This window comes from Mustela nigripes, chromosome 3 (assembly GCF_022355385.1).
Source record: "Mustela nigripes isolate SB6536 chromosome 3, MUSNIG.SB6536, whole genome shotgun sequence".
Classification (NCBI taxonomy): domain Eukaryota; kingdom Metazoa; phylum Chordata; class Mammalia; order Carnivora; family Mustelidae; genus Mustela; species Mustela nigripes.
This window is the reverse complement of record NC_081559.1, coordinates 132,675,833-132,697,784: the sequence shown is the minus strand read 5'-3', so window position 1 is coordinate 132,697,784 and position 21,952 is coordinate 132,675,833. Positions and strand designations below refer to the sequence as shown.

Here is a 21,952-nt window from a genome sequence, read left to right as displayed (position 1 = left end):
GAATAGGGCATTTAACCCAATTAACCCATTAACATTCAGAGTAACTACTCAAAGATGTGAATTTAGTTACATCGTATTACATGTCAAGTCACTGTTTCTGTATATTGCCTCTGTTCCTTTCTGGTCTATGTTACTTTTGGGCTCTCTCTTCACTTAAAGGATCCCGCTTAACATTTCTTGAAGGACCGTTTTAGTGATCACAAATTCTTTTAGTTTCTGTTTGTCCTGGAAGCTTCTTCTGTTTTTGAATGACATCCTTGTTGGATAAAATATTCTTGGCTGCATATTTTTCTCATTTAGTACCTGACTAAATAAGACTAATGTTTCTATCCTTATAGGTTATGAACCTCTTGTCCCGAGCTGCTTTCAGGATTTCCTCTTTGTCGCTGAGATTTGCAAGTTTCACTATCATATGTCGAGGTGTTGACCTATTTTTATTGATTTTGAGGGGGTTTTCTGTGTGTTCTGGACTTTAATGCTTGCTTCCTTCCCCAGATTAGGGAAGTTCTCTGCTATGATTTTCTCCAATATACCTTCTGCACCTCTCCCTTCCCCCTTCCCTCTTTTTCTGGGATCTCTATTATTCTAAAATTGTTTCACTTTATGGTATCACTTATCTTGAAATTCTCCCCTTGTGATCCAATAGTTCTTTATCTCTCTTTTTCTCAGTGTCTTTATTCTCCATCCTTTTGTCTTCTATATCACTAATTCTCTCTTCTACCTCATTTATCCTAGTGTTTAGAGCCCCCAGTTTTATTGCATCTCTTTAATAGCCTTTTTTTATTTTGACTTGATTAGATTTTAGTTCTTCTAACATCTTGTTCCTATCCATACTAATTAGGTCCCTGGCAGTCAGTCCTGCCTCTTGTTCTCTCTCTCTTTTTTTTTTTTTTAAAGATTTTATTTATTTATCAGAGAGAAAGAGGGAGAGAGAGCGAGCACAGGCAGACAGAATGGCAGGCAGAGGCAGAGGGAGAAGCAGGCTCCCTGCCGAGCAAAGAGCCTGATGTGGGACTCGATCCCAGGATGCTGGGATCATGACCTGAGCCAAAGGCAGCTGCTTAACCAACTGAGCCACCCAGACATCCCTTGTTCTCTTTTCTTGAGGTGAGTTCTCTGTCTTGTCATTATTGCAGAAAATGGTTGTTTTTCTATTTGCAAAGTTGCAGCTATTCTTTTTCTTAGATCTCTAGTTGCATTCACAGGTGTGCTGGATGATTTATAGCTATTCAGCTGAATTCCTGGGATCAGATGAAACTAAGGTCTCCTATTCCTCCACCATCTTGGACTATCTCCTCTGACCCCATTAATACCAATTTTTGATTGGATCTGGAGCAACTGGGTTTCTCATTAATTGCTGAGGAAAATCTAAAAGGCACACTTCTTTGGAAAATTGTTTGACAGTTTCTTATAAAGTTAAATATATACTTTTTATTAATGTAAATAAATATGACTCAGCAAACCCATTTTTAGTTGTTTATCTGAGTGAAATAGAAACCTATGTTCACACAAATATCTGTATGCAATTCTTTATAATTTTATTTGTAATTTTAGAAACAACCAAGTTGCCCTCAGATGGGAAATAGATAAGAAAAGCTATATTTTGTACCATAGAACATCACCCAACAATAAGAATGAATGAATTGCTATTGATGGATACAACAGCATGGACAAATTAGAAAACATTATACAGAGTGAAATAAGGTAGACAAAAAAGAGTACATACTGTATGACTTCACTTATATGAAACTCTTGAAAAGTAAAAACAAATGTACACAGTACTAATTGTATCAATAGTTGCTGAACAGGAATAGAAAAGGTTGACTGGAATGGGCCAGGAGTGAATCTTACAGAATAATGAAAATATTTTGTCTTGGTTATAGTGACTGTTATATGAATGTATAGGAGTTAGTATTTTAATGGGTGCATATTGTTTTATGTAAATTACAGCTCCATAAGGTTAATCTTAAACTAATATTGGAAAAGTTTCCAAAACCAAAGGACATGAATTGCCAGATTGAAACAAGTCTCCCAAATGCCAGCACAGTGGATGGAAAATGATCCATAACCAGGTCCATCCTTAAAAGTTTTTAGGACACTAGGAGTAAAGAGTTCCCAAGGAATTTGACTGAGAAAAAAAAAAGATAATAATACAAAGAATCAAAATGGAATCAGAATCATCAGACTTTTTTATCTGGAACACAGTAGAAAAATGCCTCCAAAATTTTGAGATAGAAATATTCTAAACCTAGAATTATATACTCCATTAATTTTCAATCAGTTATGAGGTATAAAATATCTTTGAACATGCAAGCTCTCAAAAAAAATTATGTCCCTTTCTCAGTCACCTCTTAAAGAATGAGTTTCATCTAACCAGGATAGAAAACTAGGCAAAGGGAAGACATAGGATCTAGGAAGCAGGAGAAAGTTAAAAGAAATTCCCAGAATGAATATGAAGGAAATCTGAAGTGAAGTCTTAAGTAGTCTACCAGCCCAGGTTGTAGCAGGCTGAATTGGTGATAAATACATACAAAAATAAGCAAATAATCAACCAATATTTAACTCCAGGGAAAATAAAAAACAGTCATAGTGTATTATGTGATTTAACTTTGAATAACATTTAAGTGGGCTTAATTACATAGTCAATAAATACTAACCATATCAACAATTTTAATTTAACTCTATTGACAGCATTGGGGAAGGGAAGTTTATTAGGGTTTGGAGTGGTACTTACAAGAATTATATCATCATGTTCCATAGTAGGAATTCAGTAGATAATTATTTAAGATTTAAAAATCAATAAATAACAGCTATTATTTAGTAATGTAGAGGTTAGTATGTGTAGGAATAGCTGTAGAAACTGAAAGTGGTTTTTTATAAGTCCTCAGTTTCTCTTTAAGTTTTGTTATAAACCTTACGGTCTTTTTTTTTATTTAAAGATTTTATTTATTTATTTGACAGAGAGAGAGAGAGAGAGTGATCACAAGTAGGCAGAGCCGCAGGCAGAGAGAGGGGGGGAACAGGCTCCCTGCTGAGCAGCAGAGAGCCCGATGTGGGTCTCGATTCCAGGACCCTGAGATCATGACCTGAGCCAGAGGCAGAGGCTTAACCCACTGAGCCACCCAGACACCCCATGGTCTTACTTTTTAACAGTGTTGATTGCATTGCTTTGATTTTAAAAAATCCAATTTAAAAATGAGTGAATGACTGGTAAGGAATACCTGGTTAACAGAATTCTGTTATCATATATCACCATATCTCTCATTAGACTGAGAGCATTTAAGAGCGAGGAATTTTTGTTATTTCAGAATTCCCTAGAGTTCAGCTCAGTGAGTGCCTGGCCCATAACAGGCACATACTGTGTGATTACAGAATGAATGAAAAATCAAAAAATAAAAAATATTCAACCATCTGAAGAACTAATATAAACCATTCAGCAAGTTCCAGAGGTTGGACTATGCCAAAAGTTGCTTTTTCCTCCCATAAAGAGACGATATCCAGGAAGTAAGGATAAATTTTAAGTTCTTTTACTTCCAGCAAAAAAGACAAGCAATTTAAAATGCCCTGCATATCTTCTTGGAAGAATGAATATAGACTTGACCAGGGTTCATTTAAAATGTGCTCTTGTGTTTTTGGTGGAAATGCAACATGGTATAGCCCCTCTGGAAAACAGTATGGAGGTTCCTCTTTCAAAATGTTAAAAACAGAACTACCCAACATTGGTAGATGACGATCAACAACAGCCAAATTATGGAAGGAGACCAAAGGCCCATCAAGTGATGAATGGATAAAGAAGATGTGGTATATGTACACAATGGGATATTAATCAGAGATGAAAAAGAATGCAATTGTTGGGGTGCCTGGATGGCTCAGTGGGTTAAAGTCTCTGCCTTCGGTTCAGATCATGATCCCAGGGACCTGGGGTCGAGCCCCGCCTTGGGTTCTCTGCTTAGCGGGGAGCCTGCTTCCTCCTCTCTCTCTCTGTCTGCCTCTCTGCTTACTTGTGATCTCTGTCTGTCAAATAAATAAATAAAATCTTAAAAAAAAATGCAATTGTTATTTGCAACAACATGGATGAAACTTGAGTGTATTACACTAAGTAAAACTAGTCAGTCAGAGAAAGACAAATGTATGATTTTACTCATGTTGGAATTTAAGAAACAAAACAGATGAACACAGAGGAAGGGAAGGAAAAATAAAATAAGATTTAAAACAGAGATGGAGGCAAACCATAAGAGACTTTTAAGTCTAGAGAACAAACTGAGGGTTGCTGGAGGAGAGGTGGGTGGCTGAATGGGCTAAATGGGTGATGGGCATTAGGAGGGCACTTGCTAGGATGAGCACTGGGTGTTACATCTAAATGATACATTACTAAACTCCTGAAACCAGTACTACACTATTGTTAACTAACTTAAATTTAAATTAAAAATGATAATAACAATTAAAAAATAAAACATACTCTTTGTGGTCCATTTCAAATCAACTTCTAATGACTTAGTAAAAGGACCTGTTGAAGTTTAGCTACAGAATATTAACTTGTTTCTTGGAATGTATTATTGGGGTCAGTATCTCCTTTTTTTTTTTTTTGCTTTTATTTTTCCATTCTTTATACTCACTGACTGAAGCTGCCCTAAAGCTGCTGACATTAAACCCTGCGCCATGGGAAAGAAAGCTCAATGTGCCACACCTAAGGTCGTTGATATCCTTCCTCAAAGTCTTCAACAACAGACAGCTTTGTGCCATGGGGAAAAAGAAGTAGACATCATTAGAGACTCCTAACAAAATCCCTACAATTACCCAAGGCTTTTAGCACTTAGAGCAACTGCTTTTATATGGACATCCATAAGTTCCTTGTATACAGCTAACAAAAAAATACATGAAATGTGAAAAAAAAGAAAAATAACTATCCCTAAGGATAGTTAAATAACTTCAACTCTTCCAATTAAGATTCAGGTTTGAGCAATGAGAAAGATAGTTAAGAAAAATCAAAAGGAAAAGATATAACCACAACAAAAATTCTGGCAGGGCAACTTAAAGTCTTTGAGCTCTGTGGAAGGAATAAGAAAAGGAAAAAGAAAAAAAAATTTGGTCACTGGCAAAAATAGTTATTCTCAAATGATGCCCATGCCCTAGCCTACTGTGGGTACTAGGGCCACAGGGGAGTGGCTACGGTAGAGGTGGAGGCACAGGATACAGACCTGGAAGAAGCTTCCTCCTATTTGGGATTTTCCCTTTCTTCTCCCTTCTACAGACCCACAGCTGCCAAAACTCCTCCTTCCAAGATCCTCTAACCCTGCCTTCATTTCTCCTATTCCTTAGTTCAACAATGGTCCAGGGCAAAGGTTTGGGGCAAGGGAGATGGAGGGAGGAGGGGGAATGGTGGCAGAGGAGTAGAGGAGGAAATAGAATAACAGAGGATAAATCCAGTCTTTTCTCTTTCTACGTCTGTGGCCTCTCTCATCAGCAAATTTTTCAAAGGGGTTTTATGTAAGTTCTCCTTTATAGTTTCTGTCCTGTCCTTCTAATGTCAGATCCATTGATTCATGCATGCATTCATTCATGTCTTCTTATCCATTCATTCAAAACACCTACCATCTGGCAGTGCTTGTTATGGGGGAGACAATAGTGAACAAAAGTGAACAAATAGTGTTCAAATAGTGAACAAATAGGCCCTGGCCTCAAAGAGCTCTCAACCTTTAGAGAAAGAAAAACAATAAGCACATAATCACCTAAAAATAAATGTAAAACTGCACCTCTGGCAAATACTACAAAGAAAAAGTATGTGACTCTGAGAACTTCCAAACAGGGGGATTTGCCTTAGTTACAGAGCTCAGTGAAAGCTTCCCTCGGAAGGGATTGCTAAACTGGGTTCTGAGAGAATAGAAGGGTTTACCAGGTAAAGAATAGCATGTACAAAGGCCCCAAAGCAGATGAGAGTTTGGCCAATATGAGAACAGAAAGCAGAGAGAGTGAAGGTGGAGCACACTACATATAGAGGCTGATGGGTAGATGGGCCACATAGGTCATGATAGAGAGTTTTGTTTTTAAGAACAATGCTGAATCACTGAAGGTGTTTGAGCAGGGGGTAAAGTAGTAATAAAGTAGCATTTTCTTTTAAGATTTTATTATTTGACACAGAGAGATCACAAGTAAGCAGAGAGTCAAGCTGAGAGAAGGGGGAAGCAGGCTCCCTGTTGAGCAGAGAGCTCAATGTGGGGCTTGATCCCAGGATTCTGAGATCAAAGGCAGAGACTTAACCTACTGAGCCACCCAGGTGCCCCCAAAGAGTAGCATTTTGAAAAGACCAGCATAGCTACAGTGTGGAGAATAGCTTGGAAGAGGCCAGACTAGTTAAGAAGTGAGAGATGGTAGAAACTTGAACAGAGCTGGAGTAGAGATGAAGTAAGTAGATGCTCTGGAGAGCTGTTTGGAAATCAAGTGTACAGAACTTGGTGGTGAGTTAGATATACAGAACATCAAAGAAGGAGAGGTCAAGAATGATTCTCTGGCTTCTGCCTTGCACAATAGAAAATAGAGAACTCAAAAATCAGGTTTAGTGGAGAGGGAGAAGATGATGAGTTTTGGTCATATAGAGTTTGAGGTGCCTTTGTAGTCTTCTGGACAAAATATTAAATAGACAATTAGATATATAAAGCCAGAGCCCATGGACAGAAGAATATGGGTGTCTTTAAGATGTTGGTTATGTGATCACTTAAATGGTCATCATGAATGATACTATCTAGATATGGGAGGAAGAATATTTGGTGAAATGCCCAATGTAGTTTCCCATAAAATATGGTTCTTCCTGTCATGTACAGATGACCCTTCCTTCCTCAGTGTAACAGATGTTTTACTATTTTCATCAATGTGGCTATTCTTTTTCTGTAAAGGGTATACACATAAATGGAGATCATGGTGTATTAGACAATTGTTTTTCTAGCCATGATTTTACAGTCTGCTGTGGTCCAGGGAAGAAAAACAAGTTTGAAATAAATAAATGTATATTCTAGAAAAGGAAGGCAAGTGAATTGATCCCTGAACATCTGCCACAGGGACAATGTCCTTGGAGAGGCTTTATAACATTGTCGCTGCACAGCTATTCTTTGGGCTTTTTCTCAATTACATAGGTTGTTTCCATGGGTCATTTCAGGTAACAGTCCACTGGGTATAGCTCTTTTTTATGAAATGATTTCTCCAGTCTCAAAAGCAACTTTTATAGAACAGCTTGTTTATATACCGGGGATTTCTGTGGTCAGAAGTTTGTTACTTGTAGAGTCAGAGATTAATTCAGGATCCAGGGAGCCTGCAAAAATACCATTAGAGAGCAGTCAGTAAGAAAAGATGCTCCAAAGAAACTGAGAAAGTCTGAGATGGTAACGTATGGCTCAGTAATAAGGATAGCAGTGCCTGTTCAGGAGGACCAGGCTGCAGGGGTGCCCAGTGATTGAGGAAGCACAGTAAGTGGCCTAGACCCTTGTAACTCCAAATGTTGTCCTAAGACCAGCAGCATCAGCACCAAAAATGCAGAATCTCAGCTTTTGTTCCAGACCAAACATATCAGGACCTGCATTTAATAAATGAGATCCCTAGGTGATTCTTAAGCACATCAAAGTTTGATAAACACTGTTGTACTACTCTTTCAAGAAGTGTAGTGATAGTAAGTTTAAGAGACAGGATGAAAGGAGAGCAAGATTAGAAATATAAATGCAAAAGAAAGAATACCCCAAGAAGAAAAGGCCTAGAGAAGGGAAAACATCAAGAGGACTGATTAATTTGGAAAGAAAAAAAAATGGGACTCTTCCTTTGTTGACAAAAATAGGAAAGAGTAATGGAAGAAGTGTGAGACCAAAGACCGAAAACTGAGAATACTCTGTGGGCAATGACCTAGTTCTCCCCAGTACACAGCAAAGTCAACCACTGAGGAGAATAAAGAGAGGTTTTAGGCCAAACAATACTCCATAGTTTAAATTCAGAGGATTCTAGCTTAAATGACACTTACTTTTAGTCAACACTCCTTTGCATTCTTTCCTATAACTCCTTTAAATAAGTATTCATCAATCTATTAAAATATTAAAACTTCACTGACCATTTACAATAAAACTTCCATTTCTATAAGTAGTTGATGAGCCATGAACTTCACTAAGGCCAATATTATATACCTTGATGACATATTAAGTAAACATCATGGTTGCAAAAATGTATAAAAATTTGAAAGAAGTTATATTAAAAAAATCTTTACCTGCAGTGTTTATGTCTGCAAAGTTTGCTAAATCAATAAAACGATCTGAAAAGTTCATCTCAGTCAGATATATTAGTGATTTACTTCATTGGTTTTCTGATGGCCATTTATCATGAAGTAAAGCATCTTCAGAATGAATGGTGGAAATAAAAAATTTGATGTGCCTGCCTCTCAACTAAACTAAATATTTGATTTATAAGACACAAATGAACAAACCACTATGGCCTGTCATGTTTTTCCAGTTTCTAATTTATTCAACCTCTGCTCAATATTGATCCTGACAAGCAGAGTAACCCAAAGATAAATTTATTCACTCCACAGTTTAGTCAGAAACAAGCCAAAAATTATAGATTTTCCCAGGCAGATGATGACAAGCAGTCAGGGGGATGACAAATGGCTGTCTTTAGATTTAGTTAGGACAGTTGGACCAGACATTTCCAATAAAGATTGGAGCATGCTGGTCAAATACAGGTTCATCAATGGCCATCATTAACTGTAGAGCAAGCACTGCCAGTTACTGCAGGCGTCTACATAGGAGGTTGGGCACCAGCCCTGCATGGGAAATAGAATCAGTTCCTCGGTATTTTGCAGCACTCCTCTAAGTGATAGCCTGACATGATCATTTATCAAACAGAGACTGTCCAGAAAACTGTCTGCTCCCTTTAGTAACATTGAAGGGCAGGAAAGCAAAAGCATTTTATTAAAGACAGGAAGGCAATGAACTACCAGAGCGTATCCAAAGGGTAATCATATTTCAGCACAGGATTAGTTTAGTCTTAAATAAACACACACTGGAGGGAGTATGTCGCGGGTCATTTATCAACTGAGGAATAATTAACAAAACTCTACAGGATTCTTTTTATCTATATACATTTTAAGTTTTCTTATTATTATTATTACTCAACTTTTGGGTGATGGCATCATATTCAACACTACAAAAATTCAATGCACAATTCCTTCCTTAGAGGTCTTAGACTAAGAGAAATACTTATGTGAAACTCTCACATAAAATAATCATGGCTATATCAAATGCTGTTGAACAAATGCTGTGGAGAGGAAATAATCCAGAGCCCAAGACTGAAAGATGAAGTTACAACTTTTGAAGACAGCTTTCTTATAAGAAATCAACTACTAGTCAGTGAGTCAGAAGCTTATTCTTCCTAACAACAATTTTTACACTCTTGATCAAAATTAAGAGAAAGTTATTAGCTAAGGGGTGGTAGGACAGACAAAAAGAAAATTAACATATTTATTAGTTACCTGCTTTGTTCCGGGCACTTTATTTATATGTGAGAACTAATCCTAACTTTCACACTTTATAAGTGAGAACATAGACTTGCCTAAGGTCATACAGTAAACAGCGGGGCCAGGAAGATTCGGTTTGTCTATTTTTTTTAAAACCCCTATTTTTTTTCACAAATTACTTTTTTGGATACCTCAGAGTCTAGTACAGAACTTAGCCCATGATTCAATATGTATTTTGTTGAATAATGAAGTAGGTAGAACCGGAAATATTTTTACCATTTTATGTAAGAAGATATTGGTCTCAAAAAGATGAAGAGAACTACCAGGTGCTCTGCAGTGGGTACTAGATACCCACCCAGCTGTCCTTATAATTATTCCCCTAAAATACCATTCCTTCATGCAGATAGAGGCATATTCCTGGATGTTCCAAATTTGTTACTTCCATGATATGGAAGAGTTCAGTGGGGATTTTTTTTCCCCCACGTAACTTCTACATCCAACATGGGGCTTGAACTCACTCTCCTGAGATCAAGAGTCATATGCTCCACTAACTGAGCCAGCTAGGTGCTCCTTGTGGGTATTTTTAGTATGTGGAAGGGAACTGTTGTCAGCACTCATAGTAAAATTAATTAATTAATTAATTAATATTTTCTGGGGTGCCTACACCTAGGTGGCTCAGCCAGTTAAGTGTCCAACTCTTGACTTTAGGCTCAGGTCATGAACTCAGGGTTGTGAGATCAAGTCCGGCACTGAGCTCTGCACTAGGTATGGAGACTGCTCAAGATTCTCTCTCCCACCCCCCCCCAAAAGCCAAAACTAAACACAAAAAAATTATTTTCTGAAATCTAAAGAATAAATGCAGTCTTATCAAAAAAAGTTTTCCAAAAATGGAAAAATGAAATATCTAAGTAACAAGAAACATGGATCAAGCAAAGAATGAGATAGAAGGTACAAATAGATTAAGTAGATATTAAGCTTTGAAGGTGAAGAAATGATACCAGGAATAAAAATACCAAGCAATGCATGGCCAATTACTTTCCGCTTTGCAATTAAGAACATGTATGAATTAATCTATACTTTGTATTTCCTAAAATTTTCCTTTATATCCTATAATTTTGCTCTTGACTTGAGAAGAATAAATGGAAGAATCATAGGTGTTTGCCTGTTGCTATTCTTCAGAATTTTCATTAGCTCTGTAATTCTTACCACCTTATTCTAAAGATAAGATATTCCCCTAGGTGTATACAAGATCAATTAGTAGTATAGACCATTTTATTCAAAAAAGATTTATGGTACACCTTCTAAGTACCTAGAAAAACAGTAATTAGCTAGACGAGCAGTGATTACCTTTAAAAACCATTAACTGGTATGAAAGAAATATTGATGACTATGAAATACTTGTGTCTTGCTTTTCCTTCTCTAATTATAGGATCTGGAATTTTTACTGAACAAGTTGATGAAGCTGTGGAGAATGGATCTAAATGGAAATCCTGTTTGTCTCAAACCTAAATACAGAGACAGACTGATACTGGTGTCCAAATCACTGGGTATACATTTATATTACATTAATATAATTTCCTAGAGAAAGAGAACTGGTTAACTTGTTAATTTAATATCAAGCCTTGAAAAATATAAATATGATATCAGAATCTATGAAAGTATAATATTAAGTTCAATATTTTAAGTAAAAGCAAATTTAAAATTGAGAAATAAAACATGAAAAATATCTGTTGTTGAGAAATAATTAAGGCACCACATACCCTTTCTTGGAAAAATGTGTAGAACTTGCTGACCTTTTGTCAAATTCTCATTGGCACAAATCCTCTGAAGATCCCAAGAGACTCTTCAGTTCTTGGATCTGTAGATAAAAATTAATCAAAGTATTCATAGCTTGACAATTGCCCTAAGAACGTACAGGTTCCTTTCATTTGAAAGGGGAGCAAGGTAGGGAGTCCTTTATGAGATCCTTAGAAATAACAACAGCCTGATTATGCACTATACTGGAAGTATTAGACCACAGCTCTTCACTAGGGACCAAGTTATACAACATTAAAAAGATAAGCACTGCCTTCTCACAAAGGAGATTCATGAAAGAGTTTCCTATATCTGAACTTCTGTGACATGCTATACTTGGGTATAAAAAACTAATGCATGGCAAAACCATTTCAAAGCTCATAGCTGTAGTAAACCTTGATTGATCATGATGTTATGCTGTGGTTCTCTTGGGGGAGAAAAGGGTTGACAAAGGGTATATCACAAAAATCTAAGATTTTTTAAAAAATATATAAAAATATGTATTTCTCAAATACATATTCAAGGGTCACACCCTGCCCACCATACTTGACCCCACCAGCCAAAGGAAGGAAACCGAAAATACACCAGGAGAAGAGTCATGCGTAATTTCTGTAAATTGTGCAAATGAATCTACAATAATGCACATTCCCCCAACTCTCCATCTCCTTCCCTTCCTGCTCACTGCACACAATTCTATTAGTCTACTTTCCTTAGGAAGCAGAGTAAATACAACTAATGTTAGATGCTTAAGGACTTTCCTATGTTCATGGAACCATTTCTGGGAACACTTCTCATTATATAGTACTGTAGATAATGAAGTAAAGTATGTGAAGAGAAGGTACTGATTCCCAAATAAATAGGATTTAGTCAAAATTTTTTAAAAAATCTTTCCTAAACATATTTTTGCGATTATAAAATTAATACACATTTCCTTTTTTTAAAATTTTAAGTAGGTTCCATACCCAATGTGGGGCTTGAACTTAAAATACTGAGATCAAGAGCTACAGGTTCTACCAACTAAGCGAGCTAGTCACCCCTAAAATTAATACACATTTCGTATAAAAATGCAGAAAATAAGAAAAGAATATTAATGTCATTCATAATCCCAAAATAAATCTGCTATTAACACTTTAGTATATGTTCTTTCAGTCTTTCCTCTTTGGTTCTAGCTGGTCTTTTCTTTCTTTCTTTTTTTTAATCTTTTTTTTTTTTAAGTTTATTTATTTATTTATTTATTTTTTAAATTTGAGAGAGACAGAACAGACAGGAGAGGGAGAAGCAGGATCCCTGGTGATCAGGGAGCCCAACATGGGGCTCAGTCCCAGGATCCTGGGATTATGACCTGAGCCCAAGGCAGATGTTTGCAACCAACTGAGCCACTCAGGCACCCCTAGAACTTGTCTTATTTTCATGTGCTTTTTTTTCCTAAATGAAAAACCAAAACCAAAAATGAATTGAAGACTTCGTTTGATGTGTCCCAGTAAAGACTGAGGAAAGACATGTTTTGTAAATAACCCAGTCCTCACCGAACAGAATGATAAGCCACACATGTGGTTTACTTAGCCTGAGTGAAAACAAATTTTGTGTTAAGAACAACTCATTAAGGGATGCATGAATATGAATTGTTGGAAATCGTTTAAAAGAATGGGACTTTCTGAACTGGCAGTATACCCACAAATGATGATGCTGTGTGGGCAATGTGAATTTTTCAAGATCTGAAATCTGTAAAGTGGACAGGCAGCATTTCTTTTCCTCTATTTATGCCTGGCTGGCTTTAAAGGGTAGAACCAGACCCAGGGTAAGGATTCCAGTACTTTGCATGTTTGCAGTATTAATAGCAAGGACACAAAAATACCTTATTAATACTGAAGTGTTCATAAAATTCAACACCAGCCCTCACCCAAAAACTGAACCTATTCTAAACATAATTTATTTCACCTTAATATGTTTTAAAAATTCTTTCTCCTTCAGAGACAATTAATTTATTTTTAACTTCTCCGATGAAATTCTATAAAACAATAAAATGTGCCTTAAGGTTTATAATTTAAAAAATTACACTGTCAGTTGATTTTCTCAATAATCCTTATTAATTTCTTCATAATCTAGTGTGACCATTAACAATTGCCAAAAACAATCTTTAAAGCCATATTGACACAGTAACAACGAACCATCGGAAAAGTAAATTAAGAAAACAATAGCACAAAAAAGTAAAATACCTAAAAATAAATTTAACTAGTAAGGTAAGAAAAAAAAAAGAATTGTATACTGAAAACCACAAGACACTAATGAAAGAAATTAACAAATGAATGGAAAGACATCGTATGTTCATGAACTAGAAAATTTAATAATGTTAAAATTTCCATAATACCCAAAGGAATCAACAAATTCAGTATAATCACTATCAAAATGCTAGTAGTGTTATCACAGAATTGAAAATTTCACAAAATTTCATTAAAATTCAAATGCAACCACAAAAGACCACAAATAGCCAAATCAACCAAGGCATCACACTTCCTGAATTCAAAGTATATGACAAAATACAACAATCAAAACAGTATAGTACTGGCGTAAGATAGATATACAAACAGAATAGAATAGAAAGCTTAAAAATAAATCCATTCATAAATGGTCAAATGATTTTCCACAAGGGTACCAAGAATACACAGTGGGGAAAGGACAGTCAAATGTGGTTGGGAAAACTGGATATCCACATGCAAAAGAAATCCACTCAAAATAGATTGTAGACTTAAACAGAAGACCTGAAACTATAAAACTAGACAAAAATACATGAGAAACCTTCATGCCATTGGTCTTGGCAGTGATTTCATGGACATGACACCAAAAAACACAGGCAACAAAAACAAAAACAAACAAGTATACTACATCAAACTAAAAAGCTCATGCACAGTAGAGAAAATAATCAACAGAGTAAAAAGACAACCTACAGAATGGGAGAAAATATTTGCAAACTATACATCTGATATGGGGTTAAGCTCCAAAACATATACAGAACTCCTACAACTCAACAGCAAAACCTAATAACTAGATTTTAAAATGAGCTAGGGATTTAAAAAGGCACATCTCCAAAGACCTACAAATGGCCAAAAGGTATATTTCAAAAATGCTCAATATCATTAATCAACAGGGAAATGCAAATCAAAACCACAGTGAGGTATCACCACACACCTGTCAGATGGCTATTATCAAAAAACCAAAAGACAACAAGAGTTGGTGAGGATGTATAGAAATTTGAAACTTGTACAGTACTAGTGGGGATGCAAATGGTGCAGCCACTTTGAAAAACAGTAGAACAGTGCATCAGAATTTAAGAATAAAACTACTATATGATCTAGCAATCCCAGAAATTAAGGTTTAACCTGAAATTAAGGTTTTGAAGAGATATTAGCACTCCTGTGTTCACTGCAGCACTAGTCACAATTGCCAAGATGTAGAAACAATCTAACTATCCACTGACAGATGAATGGATAAAGATAACATGGTAGATACATATACACTAAAATACTATTCAGCCTTAAAACAGAAATTCTGCAATATGTGACAACATGAATGAACCTTGAGGACATTATGCTAAATAAAATAAGCCAGTCACAGTAAGACAAATAACTGCATGATTCCACTTATATCATCTACCTAAAATAGTCACATTCATAGAATCAAAGAGTAGAATGGTAGTTGCTACAGGCTGGGGGAAGGGGTAAAAGGGGAGTTACTAGTCAATGGGTATGAAGCTACATGAATAAGCTCTAGAGGTCTACTGTACAAAGTTGTACCTATAGTCAAAAATAATGTATTGTACACTTAAGAATTTATTTACAAAGTAGACCTCATGTTAAATGTTCCTACCACTTATATTTAAGAAAAAAAAAAAAGCTTCTGCACAACAAAGGAAACAAACTAAAAGACGATCTACTGAGTAGAAGATATTTGCAAATGACATATCCAAAAAAGGATTAATATCCAAAATATATAAGGAACTTATACAATTCAAGACCAAAAAACCCACAAATAATCCAATTAAAAAGTGGGCAGAAGACATGAACAGACATTCCTCCAAAGAAGACATACAGATGACCAATAGACACATGAAAGATGCTCAACATTGCTCATCACCAGGGAAATATGAATCAGACCTGTAATGAGATATCACCTCACACCTATCAGAATGGCTAAAAACAAAAACCAAAAAACCAAAAAAAAACCCCAAGAAACAACAAGTGTTGGCAGAGATGTGGAGAACAAAGAACCCTCATGAACTATTGGTAGGAAAGCAAATGGGGCAGCCACTGTGGAATACCATCTGGAAGTTCATTAAAAAGTTAGAACGAAAGGAATCCATCAAAATCCTTGAGGAGAACACGGGCAGCAACCTCTTCGACCTCTGCCGCAGCAACATCTTCCTAGGAACAACGCAAAAGGCAAAGGAAGCAAGGGAAAAAATGAACTATTGGGATTTCATCAAGATCAAAAGCTTTTGCACAGCAAAGGAAACAGTTAACAAAATCAAAAGACAACTGACAGAATGGGAGAAGATATTTGCAAACGACATATCAGATAAAGGACTAGTGTCCAGAATCTATAAAGAACTTAGCAAACTCAACACCCAAAGAACAAATAATCCAATCAAGAAATGGGCAGAGGACATGAACAGACATTTCTGCAAAGAAGACATCCAGATGGCCAACAGACACATGAAAAAGTGCTCCATATCACTCGGCATCAGGGAAATACAAATCAAAACCACAATGAGATATCACCTCACACCAGTCAGAATGGCTAAAATCAACAAGTCAGGAAATGACAGATGCTGGCGAGGATGCGGAGAAAGGGGAACCCTCCTACACTGTTGGTGGGAATGCAAGCTGGTGCAGCCACTCTGGAAAACAGCATGGAGGTTCCTCAAAATGTTGAAAATAGAACTGCCCTATGACCCAGCAATTGCACTATTGGGTATTTACCCTAAAGATACAAATGTAGTGATCCAAAGGGACACATGCACCCGAATGTTTATAGCAGCAATGTCCACAATAGCCAAACTATGGAAAGAACCTAGATGTCCATCAACAGATGAATGGATCAAGAAGATGTGGTATATATACACAATGGAATACTATGCAGCCATCAAAAGAAATGAAATCTTGCCATTTGCGACAACATGGATGGAACTAGAGCGTATCATGCTTAGCGAAATAAGTCAAGCAGAGAAAGACAACTATCATATGATCTCCCTGATATGAGGAAGTGGTGATGCAACATGGAGGCTTAAGTGGGTAGAAGAAGAATAAATGAAACAAGATGGGATTGGGAGGGAGACAAACCATAAGTGACTCTTAATCTCACAAAACAAACTGAGGGTTGCCGGGGGGAGGGGGTTTGGGAGAAGGGGGTGGGATTATGGACATTGGGGAGGGTATGTGATTTGGTGAGTGCTGTGAAGTGTGTAAACCTGGTGATTCACAGACCTGTACCCCTGGGGATAAAAATATATGTTTATAAAAAATAAAAAATTAAAAAAAAAATAAAAAGTTAGAAAAAGAACTATGATCCAGTAATCACACTTCTGGGTATTTCCCCCAAAATACACAAAAACTAATTCAAAGGGATACATACACCCTTATGTTTATTGCAGCATTATCTACAATAGCCATATTATTAAAGTAGCCCAAGTGTCCATTGATAGATAAATGGATAAAGAAGATGTGGTATATATACAATGGAATATTATTCAGCCACAAAAAAGAATGAACTTTTGCCATTTGCAACAACATGGATGGAGCTCGAGGGTGTAATGCTAAGCAAAATAAGTCAGTCGGAGAAAGCAAATACCATATCACTTCACTCATATGTGGAATTAAAAAAACAAAACAAATATGCAACAGGGGAAGAAAGAGAGAGAGAGAGAGAGAGAGAAACAAACCAAAAAACAAACTCTTAACTACAGAGAAGAAACTGATGGTTACCAGAAGGGAGATGGGTGGAGGGATGGGTGAAATAAGTGAAAGGGATTAAAGAATGTACTTATTTATCATGATGAGCACTGAGTAATATATACAATTGTTGAATCATTACATTGTACACTTAAAATTAATCTAACACCATGTGCTAACAAGTTGGCATTAAAATTAAAAAGTTAATAATTTTAATTAAAAAGCGCCTGGGTGTCTCAGTGGGTCAAAGCCTCTGCCTTTGGCTCAGGTCATGATCTCAAGGTCCTGGGATGGAGTCCGGCATCGGGCTCTCTGCTCCGCGGGGAACCTGCTTCCCCCTTCTCTCACTCTGCCTGCTTCTCTGCCTACTTGTGATCTCTCTCTGTCAAATGAATAAATAAAAATCTTTATAAAAAAATAAACAACTCATTAAAACAAATCTCATAGGTCTTTGATTTTATGTCCATTACCTGGCTTCCTCTGCTGAACCACCTCTATATGATTATTTTCTAAAAGAAGAAATCAGGCTAACTAAGGCACAGTCTCCTAGTCATTTCTCAGCTCTGTCTGCATCATAAACATGAGGAAAAAGGGATCATGGTAAGAGATTTGGATTTTCATTCCTTAGCTCATTTCTTAGCTCTATAACAGATATTTTAAAAATATTTATTGGTTTACACATATAACACCCAAAAATACACTAACATATTATACAATTACTAATAAAAACAAATCTGGAAAGATAGCAATAAATCCAAGTGGTTGGGAAAGCTAAGCATAAAAAAATGACCTTTAACATAAAATTGTAAGTACAAAGATGTTTGATAATAGAATATTTAGCCAATTTCTTACATTATAATTTGGAGAGTACCAATTTCAGTTACAATAAGTACATGGGACAATATATGGAAACAATTATACTTCTGGAGTTTATGGTTCTAGTTTATATTTCCAGTTTCATCACTTTATTTTGTACTTAGGATTTAACAATATTATGGATCATATTTAAGTAGCACTGTTATTATTTTCAGTAGTGCAGGGCACCTGGGTGGTTCAGTGGGTTAAGCCTCTGCTCAGGTCACGGTCTCAGGTCCTGGGATGGCGCCCTGCATTGGGCTCTCTGCTTAGCAGGGAGCCTGCTTCCCCCCCTTCTCTCTGCCTGCTACTCTGCCTACTTGTGATCTCTTTCTGCATCAAATAAATAAATAAAATCTTAAAAAAATATTTTCAGTAATGCAATCAGTATCAGGATACTGTCAATTTCCCTGTAAGAACATGATTTTAAAAAGTTTTACCACTTCCTTTTCACATTCTGGGATCCAGTAGAAGACATTACACGGATAATGAAAGAAAAATATGTAATTACCTTAAAAAACTACTATATAGCAAATTTTGTTAGAAAGAGATAGTCTTTTTATTAAATGAAGGCCACATGTATTCATGTAATTACATATAATACAAAATGTCCTATAAGGGAATAGTTTGATATTTTATAGTATATATAGTATATATACATATACAATGGAATACTCTCAACCATTAAAAATTGTGTTTAAAGAAAGACATGGTAAAATGATTATAATACAATAATAAAAATTAGGACATAATACTATGTAAATAGAGAATCCCAACCTTATATAATATATACACATACATAAAAAACAAAAAAATGTTAAAAATATACTGATAGTGGGTTTTAGTGATTATTTTTGTTGTAGAACACAGGCAATATTAATTTTTTTCTTTTCTCATTTTTTTGTATTTTCCAAATATCTTACAGTATATAAAAATTAAATTTTTTGTAATTTAAGATGCTCAACTTCTTAAAACTCTTTCAGAGGAACAAAACGTAAACATAGCTGAAATCTTCATAGAACCAAGAGGCCAGTTTTGTGGGTTGTCCCTATCATATCCTATGTCCTAGGAAGTAATAGCAGTGCCTGGGTGGCTCAGCTGGTTAAGCCTGGGATATAATAAGCATTAATAATGTATGTGCTTTTAAAATACCATGCTAAATGTACAAAATTTCTTGTTCATCTTAACATAAAATATGTTTTGCTTTTTCTCAAGAATAATAACCATAGTATGGAAATGAAGAGATAATATCTAAATTTTATTGACTATGACATTTCTGTTTTTAAAAATTAAAATTTACATGTGGCTCTAGAAAGGAAACCATGTATTAAATTGTTTACAATGATTATCTTTGTTGGTGATAGTTAAGGAGAGTCATGAATAGTAATTACAGTCTTTTTATGTTTTTTCTCACCATGTTTCAGTTGTTTATAATAAGCATTCATTCTCTTTGAAATCAGAAAAAAAAATTAAAAATAAGTAAAAGCTCAACAAAAACAAATAGTATAAATAGGATATTTTTATAAGATATTTATTTAAGCCTCTGGTGTAATTTAAGTTCATGTGCCTTAAACCAGAAATATATATACAGTATTTTTTAACATATTTATTTTTTCTCTAGAATTTCTCGATGGCAAAGAAATTAAAAATATGGAAAGACAATTCCTAATAAATTGGAAAGCATCCAAAGATGCCAAGAAAATCAGCAAGAAAAGGAACAGTAAAACAAAGGATGCAAGTAACTCATACTAAGTAAGCAAGCTGTCATTCATTAATCACTTTTACTAAAGGAGAGACTATTCTAGTCAACAACAACAACAACAACAACAAATGCCAACAAATAAGAAATAAGAGGCTTTTGTTTAGATTTTTTGTTTAAGATTTGGGTTTTTTTTTTAAACTTATTTACAATTCCTAGGAAATTTTACCTATAATGTTTACATATGAAAATGACAGCTACTGTTAACAAAACTGTGTTTGGTTCATGTTGAGTTTGACTGTGTCAGCTATGAAAACAGAGCCATGGGGTAGAGGAAAATCTTCTATCTGACAAAAGCGCATGATATTTTAATTATGCAAATGGTGAAACAATCAGCTATGTAAACTGTGAAACCTAAGTCACACCAAACATTATGTGTGTTTAGCACCAGTGCAAAAATCAGTTTCGATCTAAATAAAAATGTATGACAACCACATCTGTGACCTATACTCTGTGACCTGTCCCCCTCTTTTTAAAAAATTTATGCATTTGACAGATACAGAGAGAGATCACAAGTAGGCAGAGAGGCAGGCCGGTGGAGGGAGGAGCGGGGGGAGCAGGCTCCCTGATGAGCAGAGAGCCCGATGCGGGGCTCAATCCCAGGACCCTGAGATCTTGACCTGAGCTGAAGGCAGAGGCTTCACCCACTTAGCCCACTTAACTTAGGCAACCACCCCCCTTTTTATATACATGCCCTAACCCTTGAATATTTTGTTCATGTTATGCTTAAAGTTACAATACAAAGGACAGGTCAACTTCCCTTGCTTAACTTATGCAACTAAATGCAGCCAAGTATAACAGGTAACAATTATCTTTATCATACTTGGGAGCATCCTAGAATTCATTCTTCACAGATTCTATAGTCCACAACATTGGAATGAACCTCTTCCTCTGTTCCTGAAGTGTCTTGAATGCTAATGGTCCTCCTATTTCACAGCTAATAGGATGGGTTTATAAAAAGGGGTTAGGCCGGGAGAATAGGGAAAGGGAAGCTCTAATAGTGTAGTGAGGCTTCATGCATGGATACCGTATCCTGCCACTCTAGAACAAGGAGGCTGAGGTGAGGATAAGCAAAGGTAAAAAGGCAAGGAGCGCTGTCTGTCAAATAAACAAATAAAAAAAAAATCTTAAAATAATTTTAGGGGCACCTGGGTGGCTCAGTGGGTTAAAGCCTCTGCCTTCGGCTCATGTCATGATCCCAGGGTCCTGGGATCGAGCCCCGCCCACATTGGGTTCTCTGCTCAGCAGGGAGCCAGCTTCTCCCTCTCTCTGCCTGCCTCTCTGCCTACTTGTGAATTCTGCCTGTCAAATAAATAAATAAAATCTAAAAAAAAATTTAATTAAAAATGTTCTTAATGTAAATTTTTAAAAGCCGTATAGAATGTTACATAGTACAGAAGTATCAATTCACACCTTCATATAGTTGGTATTATAATGATCATTAATAATTTAAAATAGAAAGCACTCTGGTCTAGGAGACAAAGAAGAAGGGGTAAGGGAAGAAAAGAGGTAATTTTTACTGTGCTAAACATTTCAGATATCTATAAACATCACTGCATTTAATCATTATAACCTATGGCAAAGATAATTATTATTTTTTTAGATGAGAAAGCTGAGTTTTAGAAAGATAAAATAACTAGTCTAAGGTCACAAAGATAGCAATGATTAATCAAAAGTATTTAACTTTATCAAACAGCTTTGGCTTCTAGTGACTGCTCTAGCAATGAATTGTGGCTAGAATTGTGCTTGGATATAAAGACAATGATGTCTTCTCTACTTAGAAATTCACTTCAGATTGGTGGGAATTTAGGAAAATCTTTAGATGAGTAAATATGTAATATTATAAATAAATAATATTAATAAATAAAAAGGAACTACAGAGAAAATTGGATAATATAAAAAATTTAAGTATTCTAATAGATTATATGATTTACTATATTGAAAAATAAACTCTAAGGTCAATTAAAATACAATTGAAATTGAAAACTGATTAGCTGCAAGAGAAAATTATCTGAATTTTCTTTTTTTTAAAAGATTTTATTTATTTATTTGACAGACAGAGATCACAAGTAGGCAGAGAGGCAGGCAGAGAGAGAGAGAGAGAGGGAAGCAGGC

At 35.7% G+C, this 21,952-nt stretch overlaps 1 protein-coding gene across 1 annotated transcript in view; it reads left to right on the top strand.

Moving 5' to 3' along the window:
* The window catches only part of PPP1R42 (protein phosphatase 1 regulatory subunit 42), a 51,430-nt gene extending 31,178 nt beyond the window's left edge, over positions 1-20,252 (top strand). Inside the window, exons 6-7 of the mRNA XM_059394670.1 lie at positions 10,914-11,031; positions 19,700-20,252. Coding sequence (XP_059250653.1) covers positions 10,914-11,031; positions 19,700-19,830 — 249 coding nt within the window. The 3' untranslated portion in view covers positions 19,831-20,252. The remainder of the gene's footprint in view (positions 1-10,913; positions 11,032-19,699) is intronic.
* Positions 20,253-21,952: the final 1,700 nt, after the last annotated feature.